Source organism: Lactuca sativa, chromosome 1 (assembly GCF_002870075.4).
Source record: "Lactuca sativa cultivar Salinas chromosome 1, Lsat_Salinas_v11, whole genome shotgun sequence".
NCBI classification, from domain to species: domain Eukaryota; kingdom Viridiplantae; phylum Streptophyta; class Magnoliopsida; order Asterales; family Asteraceae; genus Lactuca; species Lactuca sativa.
This window is the reverse complement of record NC_056623.2, coordinates 63948744-63973962: the sequence shown is the minus strand read 5'-3', so window position 1 is coordinate 63973962 and position 25219 is coordinate 63948744. Positions and strand designations below refer to the sequence as shown.

General features: G+C 35.0%; 5 protein-coding genes across 5 annotated transcripts; 1 reads left to right on the top strand and 4 right to left on the bottom strand.

The window, feature by feature from the left end:
- Positions 1–243: 243 nt before the first annotated feature.
- Positions 244–1980, bottom strand: LOC111913163 (UDP-glycosyltransferase 73E1-like). Its single transcript, XM_023908892.2, has one exon. The coding sequence runs from the start codon at positions 1826–1828 to the stop codon at positions 338–340; it is 1491 nt and encodes a 496-aa protein (XP_023764660.1). The 5' UTR covers positions 1829–1980; the 3' UTR covers positions 244–337.
- Positions 1981–2364: 384 nt separating this feature from the next.
- LOC111913164 (UDP-glycosyltransferase 73E1) lies at positions 2365–5746 on the top strand. The gene is made up of 2 exons (XM_023908893.3): positions 2365–3881; positions 4896–5746. Exons 1-2 carry the CDS (start codon positions 2513–2515, stop codon positions 4919–4921), a joined length of 1395 nt encoding a protein of 464 aa, XP_023764661.2. The 5' UTR covers positions 2365–2512; the 3' UTR covers positions 4922–5746.
- On the bottom strand, positions 3889–5513 carry LOC111913162 (UDP-glycosyltransferase 73C6-like). Its single transcript, XM_023908891.2, has one exon. It carries the CDS (start codon positions 5511–5513, stop codon positions 4017–4019), a length of 1497 nt encoding a protein of 498 aa, XP_023764659.1. The 3' UTR covers positions 3889–4016.
- Positions 5747–7341: 1595 nt separating the features above from the next.
- LOC111913165 (probable pectinesterase 15) lies at positions 7342–9485 on the bottom strand. Its single transcript, XM_023908894.3, has 5 exons — positions 8778–9485; positions 8511–8682; positions 8212–8418; positions 7860–8116; positions 7342–7773 (listed from the first exon to the last, which is right to left on the bottom strand). The coding sequence occupies exons 1-5, from the start codon at positions 9206–9208 to the stop codon at positions 7605–7607; spliced, it is 1236 nt and encodes a 411-aa protein (XP_023764662.1). The 5' UTR covers positions 9209–9485; the 3' UTR covers positions 7342–7604.
- Positions 9486–10765: 1280 nt separating this feature from the next.
- LOC111913166 (uncharacterized) lies at positions 10766–17206 on the bottom strand. The gene is made up of 19 exons (XM_023908895.3): positions 16154–17206; positions 15266–15337; positions 14955–15168; positions 14734–14866; positions 14481–14567; positions 14232–14405; positions 14070–14151; positions 13925–13984; positions 13786–13838; positions 13499–13671; positions 13206–13410; positions 13029–13086; positions 12883–12939; positions 12417–12809; positions 12263–12327; positions 12121–12177; positions 11591–11684; positions 11353–11490; positions 10766–11264 (listed from the first exon to the last, which is right to left on the bottom strand). Exons 1-19 carry the CDS (start codon positions 16940–16942, stop codon positions 11088–11090), a joined length of 3081 nt encoding a protein of 1026 aa, XP_023764663.1. The 5' UTR covers positions 16943–17206; the 3' UTR covers positions 10766–11087.
- Positions 17207–25219: the final 8013 nt, after the last annotated feature.

Genomic DNA, 25219 nt, shown 5'->3' with positions numbered 1-25219 from the left:
GTATTATGATAAAAAAATAATTTTTTTAGTTTAAGACTTTTCATTTTTAAATCATCAAAATCCTATAAATACCTGTCCGGAATTTAATTAGAAATTAATTTCGGATGGTCCCCATTTTGAGACTTTTTTGCAACGAATGTTGTCGCCGCTAAAATTTAGTTTTTTTTAGTGGTAATATATTTCCATAGTTCATGAAAAAACGAGTTTATGATAGGTTTGGACGGTAATGTTCAACAATATACGTTCAGGGAAAAAAATAAAACCTTTTCAACTTTTTATAACGTCTCAAAGTAGTATGAAAAAGAAATAATAATAATGTGACAACTCAAAGATGTCCTTACAATGCATTCCCGATATCTTGAATCGGCATAGTGTTATTGACTACTTCTTTGATAATATCTTGAATCATCAACGTCATGTTGATGTGAGACGAACCCCCTTCCTCCATCGCTCTCTTCGCCATTTCCCCAAGCTCTCTAGCTCTCTTTCGTCTTCCTTCGCCATCCTCTTCTGTGTCCATTAGACTTTCTACTGCTGTCTTGATGTCTTCTTTATTAATTAAAACTCCAAACTTGTCTTGCTCTCCAACTACAACCGGAAACTCCATGCCAATTTTCACACCAATCTTCAAGACATCTACCATAAATCTTTCATTGAGAAACTGGTCAGCAAAATGAGGCCATGTAACCATAGGAAGCCCCGCAGTAACACCTTCAAGAGTCGAGTTCCATCCGCAATGTGTTAAAAAACCTCCAACTGCTCCATGTGATAGAATCAAGACCTGTGGAGCCCATCCACGAAAGATAAGGCCTCTATCTTTCACTCTTTCTTCATATCCTTCTTCTAAGAACCATTTCTCGAGTTCTTCTGTTGCATGTCTCACACACCAAACAAAGGGTATGTTCGATGACTCCAATCCTAAAGCAAGCTCAATGTTCTGTTCAGTACAAGTACGTGATAGACTTCCCAAACAAACAAAGATTACAGAAATTTTCTCCCTCGAATCTAGCCATTTCAAGCACTCATGTTCGTTGATTCCAGACTTACTTCCTCTCTCAGATATATCTTGGAAACTTTTGTTGCATAGTGAAACCGGGCCAATACACCAGACCTTCTTATCTTTCACCTTCGCAAGTTCTTCAACATAGTGACGCTCTAACTCCTGGAAACTATTAACAACAATCCCGTTTGCAGCTTCTTCTGCTACACGTACTCGTTCTAACATTTTCGCCTTTTGTTCGTTGTCTTTCCTTCCCCAACTCAACCCTTGAGCTTTAGTAAGCTCAATCCGGTCGGATATACCAGGAAGCACAAAGTACTCTGAATCGGAGACGTCCATTTCATGTAGTATATTAGTATTCATCAGAATATGTAAGCACACGAAGGTGAAGCATCCAGGTCCATGGAAAATAAGCCTGGGAATACCCAGCCTCCGAGCTATATCATTAGTCCAAGGAAAAAGATTATCAGAAATGATGCAACTTGGAGCCGGAGTTAGTCGCCGGAGCATATTATCTACCGGTTCCTCTAAAAAATCAGCCGCCTGAAACAATTTGACATAGAGGGCAGCAGATGGAATCATGTCAAAGCTCTCACATCCCTCCGGCAATCCAACTTCAGCTAATGGGAGTGGGAATTCATGAACTTGAATCTTGAGTTTATCTTGGATTGCCCGAGCAACGACCTGTTTGAAACGGTTGGCGTTAACAGGAGTAGTGATTATGGTAACTGTAGCACCTTGTTGGGCTAGTAATCGGGCAATATCCACCATGGGTATCATATGGCCTTGAGCCATTAAAGGAAACAGGACAAAATGAAGGTCAGCCATTGGTGTTTCGGAAGATAGTTTGGCTGGTTCTTTGTGAAAGTATTGCGAGGAAGTTGATTTTCGTGGGCGATGTTTTCCAGGATCCACTGCTATGCATGTGGATGGTATCTCCTTACATATAATTCCAAAAATCGACAATGATATCCATTATATAATATTATTCTCCAAAAGGCTAATTATTAAGTAAAAATATTTTTTTAACAAATTAATCTTTTTAGACAATTAGACTCTTCATATAGATAACCATGTTATATAGAACATACAGTTAATTAAGAGTCAATTTCTACAAAATTATTTTTTTATATATATATGTAGTATACACGTTTTTGAAGAGTTTGTTGAAGTTATACTTTGCTAGGCTTTATATAATGTTTTCTTAAAAAAAATACAAATATCTATGCTCTTGCAATTTAACAGGAGTCAAAATTCGTGTACTTGGGTTTCATATGCATATCAGCCGCTCATTATAATAATAATAATTTATGTTTTTTAATAAAATATTTTAAATATTTGTATACATTGAATATATACTCTTGGGTTAAAATGTCCAAACGTATTGATCAAGCATAAAGCAGTGTTGCGCAAATATATGATGTCAATGCTAACGTCATTACCACTTCCTACAAGTATCCAGACCATCTTCAATGATTCAGGAAACTCATTTCCTCATCTTCTGCAACTCCAATGGCTTCCAAAGATCTTCACTTCGTCTTGATTCCTCTAATGCAGCAAGGCCACATGATACCCATGGTGGACATTGCTCGAATCCTAGCCCACCGCCACGCCACCGTCACTATTATCACAACTCCAGTCAACGCCAATCGTTTCCGGTCAGCCATCGCCCGGGCAATCGAAGCTAATCTCAAGATCCAAGTGCTCGAGCTCCAACTCTCATTATCTGAAGTTGGATTGCCAGAAGGATGCGAAAATTTCGACATGATTCCTTCATTCGATCTCTTTGTCAAAATGTACGCCGCCATGGACATGCTAGAACAACCGACGGAAAACCTTCTCCGACGACTAACTCCCGCTCCAAGCTGCATCATCTCCGACAACCAATTCCCATGGACAACCGATTTAGCTCAAAGGTTAGGTATTCCAAGACTCGTTTTCCATGGACCTGGATGCTTCACGTTCTTATGCTTACACATTGTAATGAATACCAATATACTAAACGAAGTCGAATCCGACTCCGATTACTTCATCATACCCGGAATCACCGACCGGATTCAAGTTACAAAAGCACAGGCTTCAAGTTGGGGGAAAAGAGAGACGAAGGAGATGGTGGATTTCTTTCAACGAATGGAAGTTGCAGAAGAAGCTGCAGATGGAATTGTGGTTAACAGTTTCGAGGAGTTGGAGCCTAACTACGTTGAAGAACTCTCAAAGGCAAAAAAGAAAAAAGTATGGTGTATAGGCCCTGTTTCTTTACATAACAGAAGCTTCCTTGATTTAGCTGAGAGAGGAAACAAAGCTGGAATCGATGAACACGATTGCTTAAAGTGGCTTGACACGAAAGAACAAGGATCTGTAATCTTTGTTTGTTTAGGAAGTATGTCAAGCATTACCACAGAGCAAATGTTTGAGATTGGGTTAGGATTGGAGTTATCAAAAGTAAGCTTTATTTGGTGTATAAGAAACACAACAGAGGAATCGGAAAGATGGTTATCAGAAGGATATGAAGAGAGAGTAAAAGGTAGAGGTTTAATTATCCGTGGTTGGGCCCCACAAGTGTTGATATTGTCCCATATAGCCGTTGGTGGTTTTGTAACACATTGTGGTTGGAACTCGACTCTTGAAGGTGTTTCTGCTGGGATTCCGATGATTACGTGGCCACAATTTGCGGATCAGTTTTTGAATGAAAGATTTATTGTAGATGTGTTGAAAGTTGGAGTGAGTGTAAACATTGAGGTTGGAGAGAAAGATAAGTTGGTGAAGAAGGAAAACATAAAGTTGTGTGTTGAAATGGTAATGGAGAAAGAAAGAGAAGGAGAAGTAAGAAGAAAGAGAGCTAGAGAATTTGGAGAAATGGCGAAGAGAGCTATGGAAGAAGGTGGGTCTTCTCATGTCAACATGACTTTGATGATTCAAGATGTTATTCATCAATTATTAGCAAAGAATACTAAAGTTATTTAAGATATTTTGTACGCTACAATCGAATACACGACAAATAAAGCACCATAAATATTTAAAAGTTCAATTTAATTTTTGCAAGTTGTGTAACATCATGTATAAGTAGTGACAAGTTGAGGTAAGAAGAGCTTCCATCTTCTATTGCTTTATTTGCCTTCATTCCAAGTTTTTTAACTCTCTTTCTTCTCTCATTTCCTTCAATCCCATCAACCATTACTTTCTCTATCGCCTTCTTCACCTCCTCACTCTTCACTGTAACCCCAAACCGATCTTCCTCACCCCAATGCACCATAACTTTAGCTCCAACACTCACACCAATTCGCAACACTTCAACCACTAACTTCTCGTTCAGAAACTGCTCAGCAAACTGAGGCCAAGTTATCAATGGGATTCCAGCAGAAACTCCTTCAAGAATCGAATTCCATCCACAGTGAGTCAAGAACCCTCCAATTGAAGGGTGTGATAAGATTAGGAGTTGTGGAGCCCAGTCTCTGATTATTAACCCCCTGTTTTTTATTCTTTCTTCAAATCCATTTTGTGTCATCCATTCTTCGAGTTCTTTAGCTCTATCACCTGCTCTAATCACCCATATGAATGGGTGATTAGATCCTTCTAGCCCTAAACCTAGCTCGATCAGTTGTGCAGGGATAACCTGACTGCTGCTACCGAAGCAGGCGTAGATTACAGATTTGGGTTTTTTGGAATCGAGAAACTTCAAGCAATGATGATCATCGATTGATGAGGTGCTATTTCCTCTTAGGGTTTTACTCAAATCGTTATTGTTTGATAGTGATAAAGGTCCTAGACACCAGACTTTACCTCCTTTTAGCTTCTTGAGTTCGTTGACGTATTCTTGCTCTAACTCCTCAAAGCTATTGATTACTATCCCGTAATTAAGGGAAGCTTTTGACTCGATTTCTCTTACTTTTTCAAGATGCTCAGGTGAAGCGAAAGGACTAGGGTTGAATTCGGGCGGGAGTTGTGCTCTGGTTATCTCAATACGATCAGGTAATCCAGGGAGAACGAAAGGTTCTGAGTCAGGCAAATCATCGAGCACCTTGGAGGCGTAAAGATAATGAGTACACACCTGTTTGAAGCAACTCATACCATCAAATATGATTCTGGGTATTTGATATTTGATCGCGGTATCCGCAGTCCAGAGCATGTATTTATCGGATATAATACAGCTAGGCCGAGGCTCCAGAGAATCAAAACGTTGTTCGAGTCTTTCTTGTAACATGTCAACTGCAACGGAAAAGTTTGGGAGTAGATGTAGACCAGGTAAAGCATCGGCGCTTTCGCATCCCTCCGGTAGTCCAGCCTCAGCCGCCGGAAATGGGAGTTCAAGGAAACGCACGGGGAGTCCGGAGTTGATGTGGTCTTGAAGGGTAGGGCTGTATCGAATGGCGTTGATGGGTGTGGTGACAATGGTGACCTTGACATTGGATCGCTGTGCAAGCAGTTTGGCGATGTCGATCATGGGGATGGTGTGGCCAGGGGCTAGTAAGGGAATCAAGAGGAAGTGAAGCTGGTTGATGGATTCCGAAGCCATTGTCCAATTCTCATGAAGATGGAGGATTGATGAAGTATTGGTTTGAAGTGATAAATTCTTTCATTTTTATAGAGGAGAATCTTGGTTCTTGATCTGGGTTTTGATTGATGCATCTTTGCTGTTAGTGGTTTTCTAAGAAATTTCCAGTTTTGAAAAGAGACTTTTGGTCTCATACGGATGTAAAAATTTGGAAAAATGTAGATTCTTGAAAAGTAAACAAATTACCATTCAAATTGGGGGGTTTAAAACACTGACAATAATTCAACAGACCAATTAATCTATCAACACATTAGAAGACATTTACAGCATATGCATTAATAGACTGTATCATTTTAATGTTAATGTTAATACTTGCTATGTTGATATTTTCACATTTACAAAATAATCCTTCAATTTCTTGATTTCAAACTTTTTTGCTTTATTTTATAAGTTACAGACAATCCGTTTAGTTGATGAGTTTCTATGAATATGGGGTTGTTAAATTTATAAAAATGACCATTACGTTCCTTCGTAGCTTCTCCATTTTGTTTGTCTCCTTCAATGGCATTATAAAAACCCCAAAATTCAAAATTAAAACAAAAGCAATGCTCAAGAAACAAGAATCAATACTTAAATATATAACAAAAAGTTACCTTTGGTGTAGCATTTAGTGTGGAGGTGTAGATGAAAGAGGAAGAATAGAGGTTTTCAAGGTATTCCAAACTATTGGTAGAAATGTAAAAGCGAGAAAATTTAAGTCTAGATATACAAAACCTCAACTATATGAAACTAGATAACACTTCACCAGAAGTTATACGAATTTTGCATGTGTTAATGACGTACCGGTTCGCTTCAGAAAACATGTTCCAGTTTGTACTTATTGTTTTGAAAGTTGTATTATGCATATTCGAATATAACATGGGATTGGTAACGAAAACTTGAACTTGGTATTGTATACCCTTAATCGGTTTGGTATTTGTTTCTTACATTTGACCCCAATCGGTTTTGCTACCAATAGGTTCAATCCGGTTCCGGTATCAAATTCACCTCTATTTTTTTATGTGATTAATTAGTCTCTATCTAATTTAATAGGAGTTGATCCGTACACAACAATTTTTCTTCATATACGATAATTTGTGCTTCCCAATTTAATATGGTACATCAAGCTCGTTTCGAAAATGAAAAATTTGTCTATTCAATATGAAATCAAGTATTGCAAGTTGTACAAAGCCTCATAAAGCATCATCACTTCATCTATTCATCATCAATTAGACATGTTACCCTTATGATATTCCATTTGTGATCTTAAGCCTTTAGTCGTAAATCATAATAATGTTTTTTTTTCTTCTTTTGTAATTGAGATATTTTCGTCTTAATTTATATGGTTTGCATCAACAAAAATTAATTATGGTTAATGTTTCTACTTATGAATACAATCTTGGTCTATATAAAATACATGTTATGAACTTTTATATAATAAGAAAGAAAGACTATTTATAAAGGATGCACAAATGGAAGAGTTGAATGAGAAAGAAAGACTATTTATTTAAATGGATTAAACTTAATTATAACGAGATGTCATATTTGCATTCAATACATAAAGAGTTTAATGGTTACTGAATTTGAATTGAAAAATATTACTTTTTTATGTTTAAAATATATTCCATTGAATTTTTATAAAATTCAAATGCATTGCGGTGGAAAAAATAGTATAGTTGTATAAAAGATAAAATAATAATGTAGAAATGTATTAAACTTTATAAAATTTAATATACTATGGATACCTAATGTTTTACTTTTGTTACTGGGCAGATTGACCGATGCAATTTAAGTCATGACAAAAACGAGAGTAGCAGAAATTATTTTATAAATTATGTTAATGTATCAAATTCGTTACTGATCTTTGGGTATGCAATATCATTATCAACAATATCTAAGTAATGATTTTGTTTCACCCAACAAAAAAAAAACGCTGACGTGATATGAACAATATGATATGAAACTACTTTATTAATAAATTGATGGATGTCTCTCACTTGTTCTGTAATCCTCGATCGCTTATTACTGCATGTCGTATTAACACCACTATATTAATAACGTTTACGACTTGTCTTAAATGGTGTTGACCAACTTTGACTCTGATAACCATTCCTTTCCATCAATGAAGGAGATATCCATGAATGGATTCGCTTCTTCTGCACTTAGTTGTTTTGCATATGAGACCCTAGATGTGCTATTTGCTCCAGGACCCGAGCACCCATATTCTCCATAAAAAACAGTCCTGAAAATGCATTTAAACGTTACGACTAACTCTATATAATTCATATCATTTTAGTATATGGGTGAAAAGACTAAATTAGACATAACTGGTCTCTAGAGGAATCTCTCCAGTCATTCCATCCATCAGAAGAAACAACTTGAGACATGTAGGTTTTCAAGAACACCACAGTTGCATAAGGACCCCACGCCCTTCCAAGCCAAACCCTACCACTTCCTCCTATTCTACAAGACACAAACGAAAACCCGGTTTTTTCATTCTCGGAGCTCCTCCCTTGTGCTGTTATTGCTCCGGTAATCCCACCATCATTCGTGGCATCACTGGCTATGGAGTTCAGTGTAGAATCCTGAAAGAAGAAGGTATATATCGATCGATTATTAAACGTCAAAACCCATAATTTAAGTTCATTAATTATGTTTTCTTGAAGAAACGATTACTTACCTCATAAAGTGATCTACCATTTCCGAAAATAAAATCTATCGATCCTTCAATGAAACACTCTTTGAAGTAATGTCTTCCTCGATCATCATGAAGAGTATCTTGAGCTCCATAAAACCCACACCCATAAAAAGCTGCTTGATCACCTGCAATTCTTAGTGCCAATGCTTGTCCTCCAACTGCGCCTTGGTTTGGGGGAGGAGCTGTGTTCTTATTTTCCAATGATCGAATAACAATTCAACCACGTGATCGATTTCCAAAAAGATTTAAAAAAAAAAAAATGATTTATTTGCATGAATTACCTTGAAGCTGATGTTGTAAGCAGTGAACTTTTGAGCAAAAATGGAAACTGTCGAGCTGTAAACAGTGCCTCCAGTTGAATTTGCAGTGTCGTTCCATGTGATCTCTGTGTTGAGATAACCCTGGCCTTGAATTATCAAATTGCTTTTACTCTGGTTCACTGTCACTTTCTCCCTTCGATAACAATAACATGTACATTTTCTTTCTTTTTAGATTGTACACAACTTCACAAAAGATCTCATGATCATGAAAACATAAACATTAATTACCTGTATGTTCCTGAATCAAGAATGATAAGAGTCGCACCAACGCTAGAATCAGGAACAGCATCAACTGCCTGTTGTAAACTGCTGAAGTTCCCACAACCCTCTTGGTCAACGGTCAAAACAAGTGACACCCGGTATTCTGATACAAGACAAGAGTTCCACTTGTTGACACAGGTGGCCTTCTGGTGATGATGGTGGTGATGATGGTGGTGGTGGTGATGATGGTGATGACCGGAGATTTGGGTTATGAAAGAGAATAACTCATAAATTCCACTATTCTCAACGACCCTTTTGATAAAAGTGACTTGAAAGCCAGGTAAAGAGATGGCAGTAGTTATGGTTGAGTTAGTGTTGTAGAAAGAAAGTATGATGGAAAGAAGAGCAATGGTAGTGACAGATATCCAAAAGAATATGGTTCTTGAATTGGTGTTCATTTTTTTGGATTAAAGGATTGTGAGATTAAGAATTGTTGTGGGGGTATATACAAGGTACGTATTGTTATATATACATAGAGGAAAAAGCATTGTTTAAGATATTATACATATATGCCTTTACAATGTGTTGTGCTTAATGAGGACTTGTTTTTTCCAGCACTCAAGCACTTATGTCTCGTTTAAAGCATGTTACTTAAACATTATTCAGCATATGATTACCTTAGAAGAAATGAACTTATGACCTTCAAATTATTACAAGACAGATAAGATCTACCATGGATGTGATTGAAGTGAAAGCGTTTAGAGGTTGTGAATAGTGTTTAAGAAAAGATATATATCGGCCAATTAGTAGCCACTTATCATGTGAAAGATTTTACGTGTTATCTTTTATGCACTATTTATTGTATTTACATGTTACTTTTTAACACTATTTTCGATTGGGATATGTTTTTGCCCATAATGGAAAAGTGGTCTCGATTAAATTAATGATTTGTTAATTTAAAGAGTGAGGATTCGCTTGGGAGTTAAGGGATGGAAAAAGAATTGGAACAAGGGCGGCAAATGGAGGAAGAATGGTCCACACGCCAAGATAAGAGACCAGAGGTTTTATAAGACCATGATGAAAGGTGAGCGAGTGGGTGAAAGTTTTGTCTATTTGGCAAATTACAAAAAAATATAGCAAAAACCTTTGTGTATTATAGATTTAAGAGCAAATTATTGAAATGGCGTATGTAATAGAGTTCGGTCAACACATATATACTAAATTATACGACCTAATCACACATGTTTATGTCTAAATATGGGTATTATTTATAACTGAACCTACATGAACATATATATGTTTAGACATGAACATTTATTTTCAGTTTATGTACAATCCTATATTTAGACATGAACATGCATGTATGGTTATGTGGTTAGATCGTAGTGTTTGATTCTTTATTAAATTAACCCTACGTTTCTCATTTGTTGCGTAAATGGTCCTCAAAAGTTATGGATTTCGTCTAAATGTTTTGCATTAATGTTCCTCAAAAGTTATGGATGTAGTCTGAATGTTTCATTTGTTGCATAGATGGTCCTTAAAAGGTTTTTTTTTTTTTTTTTTTTGCGTGTTTGTTCACTTGGCTATCTAACTTAAGGATACACCCGTTAATTCATTTTACTATAAATGACCATATTGACCTTGTTTGCATCCATCTCTACCCAAACCTTAAGATAAACCGCTGAATGAGATAAGGAATTGGAGTAGACAAGGGTAAATACTAAATGCAGATATACTCTTTTTGGAACGACTGAACACTTAGCAATGGACTTAACGGATGTCATGTTAATTTAAACGGTTAAGGGACCAAACATGCAACAAGACTATAACTTACAGACAATTCTTGTAACAAATGAAACAGCTTGACTAAATATAAACCTTTTGACATATCATAAGGACCATTTCCATAGTTTATTCTAGATATAGTCTATATTTCAGATTCGTCAGTATAAAAAATGAAGTTATCTTTTGAAACGCTGATAGCAATTACCTTTCAACTTTCCTTGAAGTAAAGATTACACAAAACAAACTAATAAGACAATAAAGCAAAACAAATAATACATATGTACCAAAAGAACACAACACACACATACATACGGGAAATGTACAAAGACCAACCACTAAAAACATCATAAACCATGAGCCAATATATATATTTATCACTTTGAACAATTTGCCCACACAAAAAAAAAAAAAAAAACACATAACTTCTTCCATAGATTACTCTATATGTAGTCTCTGTCTAAAACCAACTATAATCATCAACAACAACCTTCCTTCTCCACCAAAAAAAAAAAAAAAAAAAAAAAAAAAAAAGTTTCCTCCTTTCTCCCCCCACTATTCCCCACCGACTTTTTGAATATCAACATCACCTATATTATCCACTTTTTGAACATCACCATCAACCTTATTATCCTGGCCACCATTTTGAGGTTTGGCAGTAAGATCCTTTTGTAGCATGGATGTGCCTTTGAATGTCATCATAGCCGAGCATCTTCTCCTCAAGTCACCAAGCTGTTGACCCCCCACCCCAAAAAATAAGTATTTATATTTTAAAATTAATCCAAATAAAATACTAATAGACTTTTATGATAAAATCTACCTCTTCTGGTTCTATTGTTTGGAAGCCTAATTTGGTCCATATGGATTTAGCTTCGTCTGCAGCTGGAAGCACAAGCTTCTTTATATTTAAAGATGAAAGTAATCTCTCAATGCAGCTAAACAATACATGAAAGTATCCCTGCCAATCAAAAAACACAAAATAAATAAAAATCAAATGCCACGTCAGCAGTAGTAAGTAACAAGTGATGTGAAATTATATTTATATTTAGATAGGGTACCTTCCCCTGGTTGCATTTACTTGTAGCAACTATTGGAAGTTCAGCAATGTCTTGTCCAAAAACTCGTAGAGTCCCCGCACTTACTACATTTGAGCTGTTTGCACATTTAAAACATCAAATTATATTTTTTTTTATACATACATACCATTATGCTTTCAGTAAATTCTAACATTGCATTGCATTGGTCCCTGAGTCAATTTTGGAACGTGTTCTCAACTTCACACAAGAGGGAAGCTTGGTCATTTCTCTTTATAGTATATTATTAATTGAGGTGGAGATCCATGGTGGTGGGAACACCTCTTTAATAAAATTAAAAACATAAACACAAATGACCAAACTACCCTCGTATGTATAGATAGCTTAACCGAACTTAAACACTGTCTGAGAAAAGTCCCAAAATCGGAAATGAAACTATACAACTAGATCCCAAAATTAAAATTAAAAAACAAAATTACAAAAATTAGGTACACTTGTTGTAAATTACTACGTTTTTAATGATTCAAAAGCACAAAAAGAAAGAATGGCCTTACTCTATAGTCAATATGGCACAAAGCATCCCTGCAAAATCTTGACTCCAAATTTTCCTTCTGTTAAGATGAGAGAGAGTGTGTGTATTAGATTATTAAATAAAAAAGGGAGAAATTTATTAATAAATGTTCGATTACTGCTTACCCATACACCATCGATGGAATAAAATCCCGCCCACTTGTTGCATCAATAATAGGGTCAAACCCTTCCTATTATATAAATATAATAAAAAAATGGTAAATCATAAAAAGAAAAGATGTAAGCAGTTATGATTATAGCAAAGTAGTAACAAACTCACATGAAAAATATTTATTGTTTGCGTAAGCATCGGTCTGTTTTCACGGGTCGCATTCTTCCCACTTAAAAGCACAAATTTCATTTCAGAAATTACATCCTTGTCCTCACCAGAAATTACATTCTTCTCCTTCTCCTTCTCCTTGTCCAAAATTACATTCTTGTCCTTCTCCTTGTCCTCGTCAGAAATTACATTATTATCCTTGTCCCCCTCCTCCTTTTCCTTTTCCTTCTCCTTCTCGGCCTTCTCCTTCTCCTCCTTCTCCTTTTGCTTTTCCCTCACAAAAGTCAACAGGTCATCATCAACAATCTCTGCTTCTTTAGTCAACAAATTTTGCAAAACAGAATGAATTCTCTCACAATCTGTCCTGCAAAACCACTTCCCTTTTGGCAATGCCTATAAACAATAATAAAATATCAACCCATTTCTTTTACAATGAAATAAGTATATATAAAATTAATATACACACCTCCAAATCAGCCATTTTTTGTTCCCTTAGACACCCGATATGGTATTCTCTTTCGCACTGACAATGTCATTAAAACAATGTATAATAATTAGTGGATCATAAACCTAAACCTACCCTAATTTACACATAAATTCAAACTTAGTTACCTGATCACAAACTATAACAGTTCGTTCATTGAATACGTTTTTGCTGAAATCATGTCCTCTGCAAACAATAACATCATAACATTATAATGAGAAGAGTAAATTACAAAAACAGTCCCTCAAATGAATAATCATTTTTTTTCTATTTTGCAAAGAGTGTTTGTTAAATGTTAATGTTACCTGCATAAAACACATGCAACAAGATCAATGTTTTCTGGGGTTTTGACTATACGAATGCAACGTTTTGTTATCTGTTCAATAAGATCAATCCCTTCAACTCTTCCAGCTACTGTAGCATTTTCACTATCTTCACCAACTTTCATTGCCTGTTTACAAAATCTGCAATACCATTTTCCTTGTGGGATCTCCTTTTCATCAGTACATTCTGTATGTATCAACCAAAAAAAAACATATTTGATTAATTCATTGTAAATATTTGATCTTTGTTTTTTCTATAAAAATTAAAAACTGACCTTTATGGAAGGACCTAGGGCATCCATCACAAAGCAACAGATTTCCACCATCCCAACAAATTCTACACAAGTCATCATTAAACTTCACAGGACATTTTTTGTTTTCGGCTCTCTTTAAAGAAACAGCATATTCATGGAGAGATACTCCATTTGAGATGTAAATGTTTTCATATCTGTCAACATTTATATAAAAAACTTATTCATGGATCCAAAAAGGTAATTTACTCTCTTAACAACAAAAATAGAAGGAAACATATGTAAAAAAAAAAAAAAAAAAAAAAACTCACGGTTTTTTGCGTGTAGGCCAACCAGCATGGGCTTCAAATTGTGAGGCGCTGATCTGTTCATGGATGTAAAAATGTTATTGAATTTTTAAAATTTAAAAAAAAAACATACAGGGTCAAAATGGAAAATACATATATATACCTCAGTCTTGCAGCATGAACAGAATATTCCATGGCCTAACTTATAACCATCTAGAAGTTTCTGTTAACAAAAGAATGTCAGATTTTTTTTTCAAGAAAATGATATGATGTTAACAAATATAAAAAAAAAAAAAGAAAACTATCACCTTTCCATGAGAAACATAAGTTAGTTCAGTTCCATCAGGTAAACCTCCTTCCTCAAAAACAGGCCAATGCAACTGCTGATTCCTGCATATCAACAAAAGTTATTTTACATTTTTACTACAAACAATTGGAAGGAATTAATTTTATTGGGATTAGAATCTAACTTTATTGTTAGCTTTTTTCCACTCTTCTGTTGTGAAGAGAAAGCACTCCCGGGTGGCTTTTGTACAGAAGTTGACCTTGGTGACCTGAACTTTTTTAGTATCTTGTCTTTTATCTTACTTCGTGATAATTTACCACTTTTAGCACTTTTAGGTGAATTGAGAACTGAATCTGACCTGAAATAAGTCGCATCATATATCTGTCATAAATAGCTACAAGTTAAACGTTATATTCAGAAAACAAATACTTACTTCCTTGGTCTCCCTCTTCCTCTCTTTTTTTCTGATAAAACTGGCAACTCGGTATTTGTAATGGCCTTCAGTACTGGACTTGATGGCCTAAAAGTAAATAGATTAGACATTAATATTTTCCTAAAAACCAAGTAACATGTCCAAATATGAACATTAGAGTTGTCAAAAATTAAGATAGATCAATAAATACTAAAAGTAACATGCATGTATAAGCAAAATGTTGTAAAGATACACGTGTCAAAATAATACACACCTATCTTCCACTTCCACATTGGTTGCAGCAAGGGCCACCACTTGTTCCTGTTTCTGATTCTGATTTTGAATCTTCTGATTTAAGCAAGTGTCACATTTTAATATATTTTCAGTAGAAGATGATTCAATTGGGCCTGTAAATCATAAAAAGAATGCCAAAATTCAGAAAAAAAAAATACACAAAAAAGTATAGAGAGTAAGGTCAATTAGGGCAGTGTTTACCGTTGCAATCTGTACATATGGAAGGTTCCTTGACTTTCTTCACAGGTAATGAAGTAATTACATTCTCAAAAGCTACTTCTAGAGATTCCAAAGCTGATGATTTACATATTTCAAGAAGTTCAAGGAGGCTTTTCCCGTTTTCAAGACAAATATATTTAATCGCGTGTCTATATTGGTCACATGCATGAAACTCAAATTTAGAAGGTGCAATAACCTACCATTTGACAAGTAAATAAAAGTCAAACTTCAACCCATTACAAAAAATTATATCTTTTATATGATCATGTTATGTTAGAAGTAAGATTACTTACTTTGGTACCCTTACATGACTTGCAAGAACACAGTATGCCAGTACCTTTGATAACTCCTTGTAGATTACTTCCCTGTAACAAAGACAAAGTTCAATCATTTATCATTTCCACACCTAAAAACTTGACAACTTTTATGAGATTATCAATATGAAAAGCACATTAATTTATACATGGACTGCTTGATCGAACGAGGATTAATATGACAAAATCAAAGTAATAAATACTCTTAAAGAAGTTGAAATAGCTCAAGAGTTACAAGTAGAAGCTTAGAAGTTTTGAATCACAGCATAAAGTAAAGGATACAGAATGAAAAAGACATCTTGCAATCAGACCTTATGGGGCAATCTTACATGGACCCTCATATTAGCAAATATCTGAGTAGTTTGGCTTACTTACACGTAGCTATGAGTTCGCAAAAGAATGTTTTTATGCATGAAAGATTTTCACAAGGAAGAAAGTTTTAAATGTTATTATTGCATTAAATTTGGTTAAATGTTTATGAAAGATGCTAAATCATGAACCCATAACTACTCCCTAAGCTTAAAGCTTACAGATTTCTACTATGTATACATGTATATCTGGAAAGAGGGAGTAAGGACCAATAATTATACTGAATCTAATATGAATTCCTTTCCTAAAGAAAGCCAAAAGGTCACTTACACAGATGGGATGACCCCTAACTGCCTAAATAACTATACTGAATCTAATATGAATTCCTTTCGTAAAGCATGATTATCAAATCTCATTGAATATTCTACCTTTGTACCTTAATTTGCTCAAAACAGATACAGAAATATAAAAACTTTGTTCTAATTCACATGCAGACATATAAGAGATACAAGTGAAACTACAAAAGACGAACTATGATAGATTGGTAGGCAAGGATACCTCGAAATTGTAGGAAACTTGAAAACCCTCAAGCAGACCAGTCTCAAGAAGTTCCCTCATATTAATTGGTACTCTACTCAATCCAATCTTCTTAGACATTTTTAATTCTAGATTCTTTCTGGTTGGAGTCCCCAATTTTTCCACATTATCCTCCGTCTCCTTCAATGCTGATCTCGTAAATCTCTTTGGAGTACTGCTATTCACTTTATCTTTTCTATGTTTACGCTTCACGTACACCTTCTTCGTTGTTCTAGTCCCATCTTCTTCACCCTTATCTGCTTCCACGGCCGCAGATTGTTCTTCACCCTTGTCTGCTTCCACCGCTGCCGATTCTTCTTCTCCCTTGGCTGCTGCAGCAGCAGTAGATTCTTCTTCGCGCATGGCTACTTCCGGCGCGGCAGATTCTTCTTCGCCCATGACTACTTCCGGAGCGGCCGATTCTTTTTCGCCCATGGCTACTAAAGCATCGGCCGCTTCTTCGACCATAGCTACTTCCGCCGCGACCGATTCTTCTTCGCTCTTACCTGCTTTCATTTTGAGCGATTCTTCGTCGCCTGTGGATCTATCGACATTCATCGAATCGCCATCTGGAATCGAAGTTTTAACCCGTTTGCTCCGTCTACTCATATTCACTTCATCAATCGAAATCTTTGAACGATCATTGGACAATCGCTCTTTGCTTTTCCTTTTAGTGAACTGAGGGGGTGGACTTTTCGAAGATCTAGTCCGACCAATGAAGCCAGAGAACTGAGATCGAGCTTCCAATGCGAAGGCTAGTTCTCTCTTCATTCTTGATTTTAATGGCGACTGATGATCAAAGTTTAGGTTTCAAAAAAAGGGGATGAACAGAAATTCAGCGGTGAATCTGTAAGAATGTAGGATGTTGGAAACCCAATTGAAAGACCGAAGACTTTTTCGCTACAAAATCATCGGTATGTATCTGAGTTTATCTGATCCGGTGCTCTCTACATGACTTGCAATTTTAAGAACAAAAAGAACCCTAGATTTTCTCGATAAACAGAAACAGGGGCACTATATATCTCGGAACTAAATCGCAAAATGTAAAATAAAATAATTACGTTTATAACTTTTCTTTCTATTTTAGGCAGTCAAGCAACAAGTGATCCGTTGACTTTTCATAATATATGTAAATTTTCTCTTTTTCTTTCATACAGTTAATTACACAGGACAGACGACATAAAAGTCTTAAGTTTTATGCATTTATTCTTTTTGTGTATTTTAGTTCATTAAAGTTTGATATTTGAAAAAAAAAAAAACAAAACACATTTATTATTTTACAGATTTACATGGTAACATTTCTGTCAAATTTAAATACTTTAAGGAACCAAAAAAAAAGATAAAATCGAACATTTATATTGAACATAAAGTCTTTAATGAACCATAAATATTAAGGTTTTAATGAATCAAAAGGTTTCATGCCCAACGGTATCGGGTGTTGTCTTTTCTCCTACAGGTTGAGGGTCCAAGTCTCATTGGAGACATAGATGGAATTAAGAGTAGTTTAGGAGTAGAGTAGATTTGTCGTTCTAAAAAAAATTATGGTTGTAAACGAACCAAACGTTCAGCGAACTGTTCATGAACCGTTCAATGGTAAGTTCGTTTAATTAATAGATGAACGAACATTACCACAAATTCTCGTTTGTTTAGTTAAATGAACGAACGTGAACATTGGTCTCATTTGTTCAATTATTTCCATGAATGTTCATTTAGGTTCACTTTATATTCATATATATTCAGTTGTTTTTCAACGCGCTCTGACTATCACAGTACAATACCATTTTCTCAACCTTCAGACCAAGACTTTGAATAATCTCATATAACGATATCTCATCCTTTATTCCTTCCATCATAGACATGTGCTCAGACTCAGTTGTAGACAAAGCAATAGTATCTTGTAACGTTGACTTCCAAATGATGGCACATCCGAACAAATTGAAACTATAACATGTTCGTGACCTGTGATTCAACAAATCATCTCCATGATTAGAGTCAGCATATCCAACCAAGTCAGTTTTTGTATTAGCTCCATACACCAAGCAAACATCCGTCGATCCTTCAAGTATTGCATGATCCGCTTGACAGCTTCTCAATGAGCCTTCCTTGGATTACTTATAAACCTGTTTACCACACTAACTGAATGAGCCAAATCAGGTATGGTACAGACCATTGTATACATAAGACTTCCAATAGCACTAGATTAAGGAACCCTACTCAAGCACTTCATTTCTTCATTAGTTATGGGTATAGTATTTGGACCAAGTTTAAAGTAAGATGTCAAAGGAGTTCCAACTGGTTTGGACTAATCACAGTTGAAAGACTGCAAAACTTTCTCAATGTACTTTTGTTGAGAAATACACAATCGCCCTGCTCTTCTATCCCTTTTAATCTCCATCCTCAGTATCTTCGTTGTTGCTTCCAAATCCTTCATCTCAAACTCATTCTTCAGGATCACCTTCAAGTCATTTATTCCAACCATGTCCTTGGCTACCATGAGCATATCATCAACATATAACAACAAATATACGTAGGAATCTCGTGACAATTCCTTTGAGTATACATAATTATCAAACCGGTTCCGAGTGTAGCCATGCGAGATCATGAGTGAATCAAATCTCTTGTACCATTATCTTGGAGATTGCTTCAAACCATGCAGAGATTTTTTTAGAAAACATACATAATCCTTCTTAGAATCAAGGAACCCTTTTGGTTGGGACATATAAATCTTCTCTTCTAAGTTCCCATGAATTGTCATATCAAGTTGTTCAAGCTCTAGATCAAATGCACTCACCATGGCCAAAAGAACCCAAATTGTCTTATGCTTCAAGCCAGTGAAAACACCTCGTGGTAATCAATTCCTTCTTTCTGAGAAAACCCTTTCGTCATCAACCTTGCTTTGAACCTAGTTGGTTCAACTCCTGGTATCCCTTCCTTCTTCTTAAAGATATGTTTGCACCCCACTGGTTTTGCTCCCTTTGGTAATGGAACTAGATCCCATGTTTCATTCTTCTCTAATGATTGCATTTCTTTATTCATGGTCATCAACCAATTTGTTGCTTCATTACTAGGCTCCTCGGTGTGAATGTCTTCTCTGGTTGCTAAATCAAAAGCAATAGAGTCAAGGTCACTAAAATCCACACATCCCACATATCTATTCATGGCCATCAACCAATTAAAGCTAAAAGTTTGCAACTTTTATTTCAATTTTACCCTTTTATGTATTTTTGGTTCATTAATGCCCTTAAGGTTGACACAATTGTTCGGTTTTATCGTCTTTTATTTCTGGTTCATTAATGTAACAGTCAGAATTTGCAGTATTAATATTATTTATTTTATTGAACAATGGGCTGTTTTTGGTTTGGGCCAGGATAGTTGGGCTTTAAGATTTGGGCTAAGAAAGGCATTACGTGGGTCGTACCATGTCAGGTACGCGCAACGTACTCAAGAGGTTAGGGTGGGGAGGCCATGCACATACGCCCAGCATACCAAAGGGTATGTGCAGCGTACACGTGCATAGTCTAAAACCCTAACTTTTAGGGTTTGATCCTTATATAAAGGACCTTATGCCTTTGGTCCAACCTCCTTCTCACTTCTATGCAGCCACCACAAAAACCCTAACATATATTTGTGTTGTGATTTGGAAGCCATTTGAGAGTATCTTGGTGTAGTTTTGGTGCTTTTGAAGAGAAAGGAGCTTGAAGACGGAGCGAGGATTCACAAAGAGCTTGTAAATCCAGGAGATTGACATCATTTCTGACTCTTTTGAGGTATCAAGTTCCAAACTTGACCATTGCATGCTTAGATGTGTTTATAGGAGTGTTTAAGGTCACTTTTGGACTCCATTGTTGAGGCTTCTTGCATCTTAATGAATTCAGACCATAAGAGCTGTCCTTTTAGGCTCTTAGAGGCACTAAGAGTTATAAAAATCGGACCTTGATGGTTAAGCCACAACCATGCAAGTGTTTGATGGTCATAAAGCTTGTTAAAAGGACCAAAATCATGTTTTGACCCCAACCACTCCTGCAAGCACATAAAGTTTGTGACTTTATGGATTAGGAGGTCTTAAAGGACATGGATCTACGTTTTGGCATAAAGAATTAATGGATTAAGTCACAAATGAAGTCCCAAGAAAGCTGGCCAATACGTTGCGCGTATTGGGTCAACTCTCCATTTTGGTCAAGGCTAACGTACGTTGGGCGTACATGCCAGGTACGCCGTGCGTGCGCATGCAGAGTAGCTATATTGGGCTTTTGGGGTCTTAAGGGACTGGACCTGGACTATTGGACTATTGGGCCTCGTGCCCCACTGTGGAGTATAGTTATGGGCCTGGGAATTTGGAATTTGAAGTATTGGGCCTTTTAGGCCACATTGGGCCACTCGAGATTATTTCATTTTAGGCTAAGGACTTATTAGAATTGTGAAAAGGCCATTTGAAGGGTTGGGCCAATTTAGAAAATTGGGCCATTAGTGGGCCCTTAGGGAGCCTTTGATGAGCCATGGGTGCATTGGATTTAATAAGTTAGCATTGCGCCTTATGAATGGTTCAATTTAGGCCAAGGGGGTAAAATGGTCATTTTACCCTAAATAGTGTTATAGATTCTGATTAAGTGTCATTATGATTATGATAGCCGGGATCATCGAAGCAACTGTTAGAGATCACTTTCTGTGAGATTCGACACTCAGTTTTACGAGTTGAGTTACCTTCCAGTAGAGGTGGGTCTAAGGCACCAATGTCGGTCCACTAGTAGGTGATTATGTATAAGATGATTGTCTTTGTGATAATCGTCTGGTTTGCAACTATTTGTTATGCTTTATGTGCTAGGATGCTCTGTTATATGTGTTAGTAGTAGTAGGGGTGAAATAGTCCCCGGATACCGGTTGAAAGATACCAAAGGGGTAGTAAGTACCCACGCATGCCTAACAATATATTTATGTTATGTTATTATGTGGTAGTGGTAGGGGTGAAATAGTCCCCAGTAGTCGGTTAAGATAAACCGACGGGTAAGTCAAAAACCCCAGAATGGCTTGACATGGGTAAGTCAAGCACCCCACAATGGCTTGACCAGGATAATCCAAGCACCCCATAACGGCTTGACATGGGTAGGTCAGGCACCACATAATTGCCTGAAGGTATGTTTGTTATATGGTATATGGTATGTGGTATGATGGGGGAACTCACTAAGCTTTGTGCTTACGGTTTTCAGTTTTGGTTTCAGGTACCTCTTTGTGGAAGGGGAAAGAGCTAACACGGTAGCAGCGCATCACACACACACATGATTTCTGCATTTTAATATCTATGGGATTGTACTCTGACATTATTACTATTGATGATATGATTTTTGAGACATATGATTATGGTTTTATGGATTAATATGATATTGATGATATTTTTCAGCAAACTGTTTTATAAGTAACATAATTAAAAACAAAATTTTTGGTCTTGAAAATTGGAATGTTACAGTTAAAGTCATTAAATTTGACAAAATGTTGGATTTTAACGAGTAAACATGCAAAAATAGCAAATTAAAAAAAATTGTCATGTTTTTCAAGCAAATAAATACTTAATAAACTAGTCTTTTATCAAGCTACTTTTAAAATACCTTTTCAACTAGCTTATGGAGTTTTTTTTTTTGAAAATTTCTTAAATACGTCATTTATTGATTATAAATAAAATACATTCCCTATGTTGTATATTTATTGAAAATTATATTATTGGACATATAAAATATTTAATGTCGGTTATTTTTTTTTTAGAAAGGCTAACGCACACTCATTAGTCTACTTTTAAATCTATATTTTTGTCTTCAACGATACTTAAACCCTCAACATTTGGATGAGGGGCACCCTTCCGCCAAATCCGGATACCGCTTTTTAGGCCCTTTGTTTTTTTTTTTTTTTATTATTATTATTTTTTTTTTATTATTATTAACGTTGTTAGTGATTATATTATTTAGTGCGTATTTGGCAAAACTAGCGGGTAATGGGTAGCGGAAAGCTGATAGTTGATAGCTGGTAGCGTTTTGTTAAAAGTTAACTTTTAGATTTTAAACGTTTTGTTTAAATTAAACATTAAAAACTTGTAGTGACAAACAAAGTTTTTTGTTCGAAACGGAGTATTTTGTTAAACGCTAAAAGTTAGAAGGCCTTGAACACTTTCAAAAGTTCCATGCCAAACCCATTCTTAGTTATAGATATAATTGTTTTTACTTCGATGTTTTATAAAAATATAAAAGATTCATCGATAAGTACGTATGCTCACAAACTTATTTATTTATTTATCAAGAGACATAATAAATTTGTATGATGCTAGATCATAACTATAATAAACACCATCTATTAAAAGATCATTTGGTATAAAATTATTAAATATTGTTTCATAATTTATTTTATAGATGCAATACTGTTAATTTACAGTTTACAATATGTATTGATAAAATATTCATTTTAAAAGCTTAAAGAACAAATATGATGCAATGGCAAAATATGAGATGACAAAATATATAACTTTTTTTTTGTATTTTTTTATGTTATTTTACATTTATTTTCCAAATTAACAATTATTTTTCATTGATTTATGTATTTTTTCAACTACCAGTTAGTTTTTCGGTTATTAACTATATTTCTAAATATCAACTAATTTTTAAATTATTCCGTCAAACATAATTTTTAGCTATTAACTATATTTTTAAATATAAACTAACTTTTAAATTATTCTCAAACATGGCCTACGAACTCTTTTTTAATATGAGTTTCTTATGGTTTTGAATGTATGTCTTGTTTTTTTTTTTTTTTTGTTTTAATTACTTGGTATCTTCTTTATTATATCCATTACTATTGAGAATACTTACAAAATAAATGATTGAGTTATATCTTAAATAAGTTTCAAAAAGCAAAATGAGTTATATCTTAAATAAGTTTCAAAAAGCAAAATGATTGTATGGTAATCATGCAAAAGTACTTGGAATGTATGATTGTGATGGTTTAAAGTAAAAGTTCATCTTCTTCTACTTTGTGTTTGACTAGTAGACGTATACCACAAAATTCCTAAATTACACTACAGCGTTAAAGGACGATAAAGGATAAATGCTTTATGGGGCATCAAATAGAGGCTTGAACATTTCGTTTAAAAGCATCTATCCAATAACGCAATAAGTGATCCAATGGCTTTATAAAAGTGAGCGGAAGTGTGTCACCGATTGTTCAAAATGGGATACATAAAGTTTTGGATAATTTTGTATTTGATTTATGTATTTAACGCCAACTAAATCTGAATCTAAATTAATAAAATACTGAAGATAATTAGTATTTTTCACATTTGTATTTAGTAGGACGAACAAAATTGAAACCGAAAACTGAAAAACCGATAAAACCAAAACCGAAACGAAATTCAAACCGTAGTTTTGGATTTGGATTTTTTAAAACCGAAAGATTCGCGTGGGTTATGTTTGAATGTTTGTAACCGACCCACAAAACCAAAGTCGATCCAATATGTAAAATTGAACCATAAACTGACCCAAAAACTGAAACCGACCGGCGACCATACATTATATAATTTGTTCAATACATTAATATATTGTTAATAATTATTGTATTATGTGATTTGAATTAGAAGCATAAGTTAGTGTTTAAGCATGACTTAGTACATTCAATATATTATTAACAATTATTCTATACTATCTTACTAAGTTGAAACCAAAAAACTCATGTGTTTGAAACCGATACTCTGAAACCCATCAACCCATGGGTTAAAACCGAACCCAATTGATTTCAAAAGTCAAAAACAAAACTTGTAGGTTTGGGTTCATGTTTACCCTTAAAAATGATCCAAACCGTATGTAGTGTTTTGTCTTGTTTTTTTGCATTTATGATTAAATATACTACAAATAAAAAAATTGGTTATGTTAAATGGAAAAAGTATTATAACTATATCAATATTCACTCGAATTTCATATTCTTTTTATAAATTATTACCAGTTAAATTGTTTTTATGCTAAAAAAATATCATTGTGACTGCTTATTACCGGTCATAAGAAAATTTTTTAAACACCAAAATCAAGTTCACTTATAAATAATGTTCAAAAAAAAGAAAATGATCAATTTGAATAAAAGTTAAAGTTCGTTATCCTCATAAATCATTATTCATTTTAATATATATGAAATGTTTTCATTTTGTTCTTATAAAAAAACTCTACTAATTTATAAAATATACATATTCTTAACTTTTATTTCGTTATTCAATTTAAATCTCCTTCTTATCTTGATCAAAAGTAATTAAGCGTTAAAATGAATTACCAACCTTGATAATTATAGTAAGTAAAAAATGTTATGATTAGCATTCAAACATCATCTAACGGTATCCACACACAAACGAGATCCAAAACTCAAACCATATGCTAATAATTTGTCTAAAATCTCAATACTTTAAGAACAAATCATTTTCTCTCTTAGAACTATGCTTATCACTCAAATGTTAGTCTAGTCCAAATGTTTAATGTTCTTATCCACTCGACATTCTCGTATGTAAAAACTTAAAATATATTATAGTTTTGAAGTGAAGTAAAATTAAGAGGCAGTCTCTTAATTTTTAAGATTCAGACTGTTTGGTAATCTGAATTTATCACTCTTAATTTGTAAAACGCCTCTTAATTTTTCAGATCTTGGGACGCGTCTGAAATAAAAAAGGGACGCACATTCCACATTTGCCCTGGTACACCTCCTTTCCCTTTTCACTTTCATTAACAAATGTCGAACTTCTGCAACCCCTCATCGCACACAACATCGTCGTACGCCCCCTTCTCCCGCTCACTCCCTTTCTGATCAGCAACTCTCTCTCCGAATATTTGCTCTAACATTAAGGTTCCTTCAATTGATTCCATCCTCCGCTGGTGTCGTCGCTCCTTCCGTCCGTTAGTGGCGGCTCCATCCAAATCATGAATCTCCCTATCCCATATCATTCTTCTCTAGCAACGATTGCGAAGTTGTGGATTTTCCCATCGTCTTCCCATAGTGAAACGGGGCTTCAGTTCGATTTCCCATCTCCAAATCACA

Bases quoted from the DNA above. Each gene is read 5' to 3' on its own strand.
- LOC111913163 (XM_023908892.2), bottom strand. From the start codon at position 1,828: ATGGCTGACCTTCATTTTGTCCTGTTTCCTTTAATGGCTCAAGGCCAT.
- LOC111913165 (XM_023908894.3), bottom strand. From the start codon at position 9,208: ATGAACACCAATTCAAGAACCATATTCTTTTGGATATCTGTCACTACC. The intron at 8,683-8,777 runs GTAATTAATGTT...TTGTTATCGAAG, and splicing joins CTTGATTCAGGAACATACAG to GGAGAAAGTGACAGTGAACC. The intron at 8,117-8,211 runs GTAAGTAATCGT...TTCTTCTTTCAG, and splicing joins ATGGTAGATCACTTTATGAG to GATTCTACACTGAACTCCAT.
- LOC111913164 (XM_023908893.3), top strand. From the start codon at position 2,513: ATGGCTTCCAAAGATCTTCACTTCGTCTTGATTCCTCTAATGCAGCAA. The intron at 3,882-4,895 runs GTGGGTCTTCTC...TACTTTTTCAAG, and splicing joins GAAGAGAGCTATGGAAGAAG to ATGCTCAGGTGAAGCGAAAG.
- LOC111913166 (XM_023908895.3), bottom strand. From the start codon at position 16,942: ATGAAGAGAGAACTAGCCTTCGCATTGGAAGCTCGATCTCAGTTCTCT. The intron at 13,411-13,498 runs GTCAGTTTTTAA...TGATACATACAG, and splicing joins CCCTAGGTCCTTCCATAAAG to AATGTACTGATGAAAAGGAG. The intron at 11,685-12,120 runs GTAAGGCCATTC...ATGTGCAAACAG, and splicing joins TGTGCCATATTGACTATAGA to CTCAAATGTAGTAAGTGCGG.
- LOC111913162 (XM_023908891.2), bottom strand. From the start codon at position 5,513: ATGGCTTCGGAATCCATCAACCAGCTTCACTTCCTCTTGATTCCCTTA.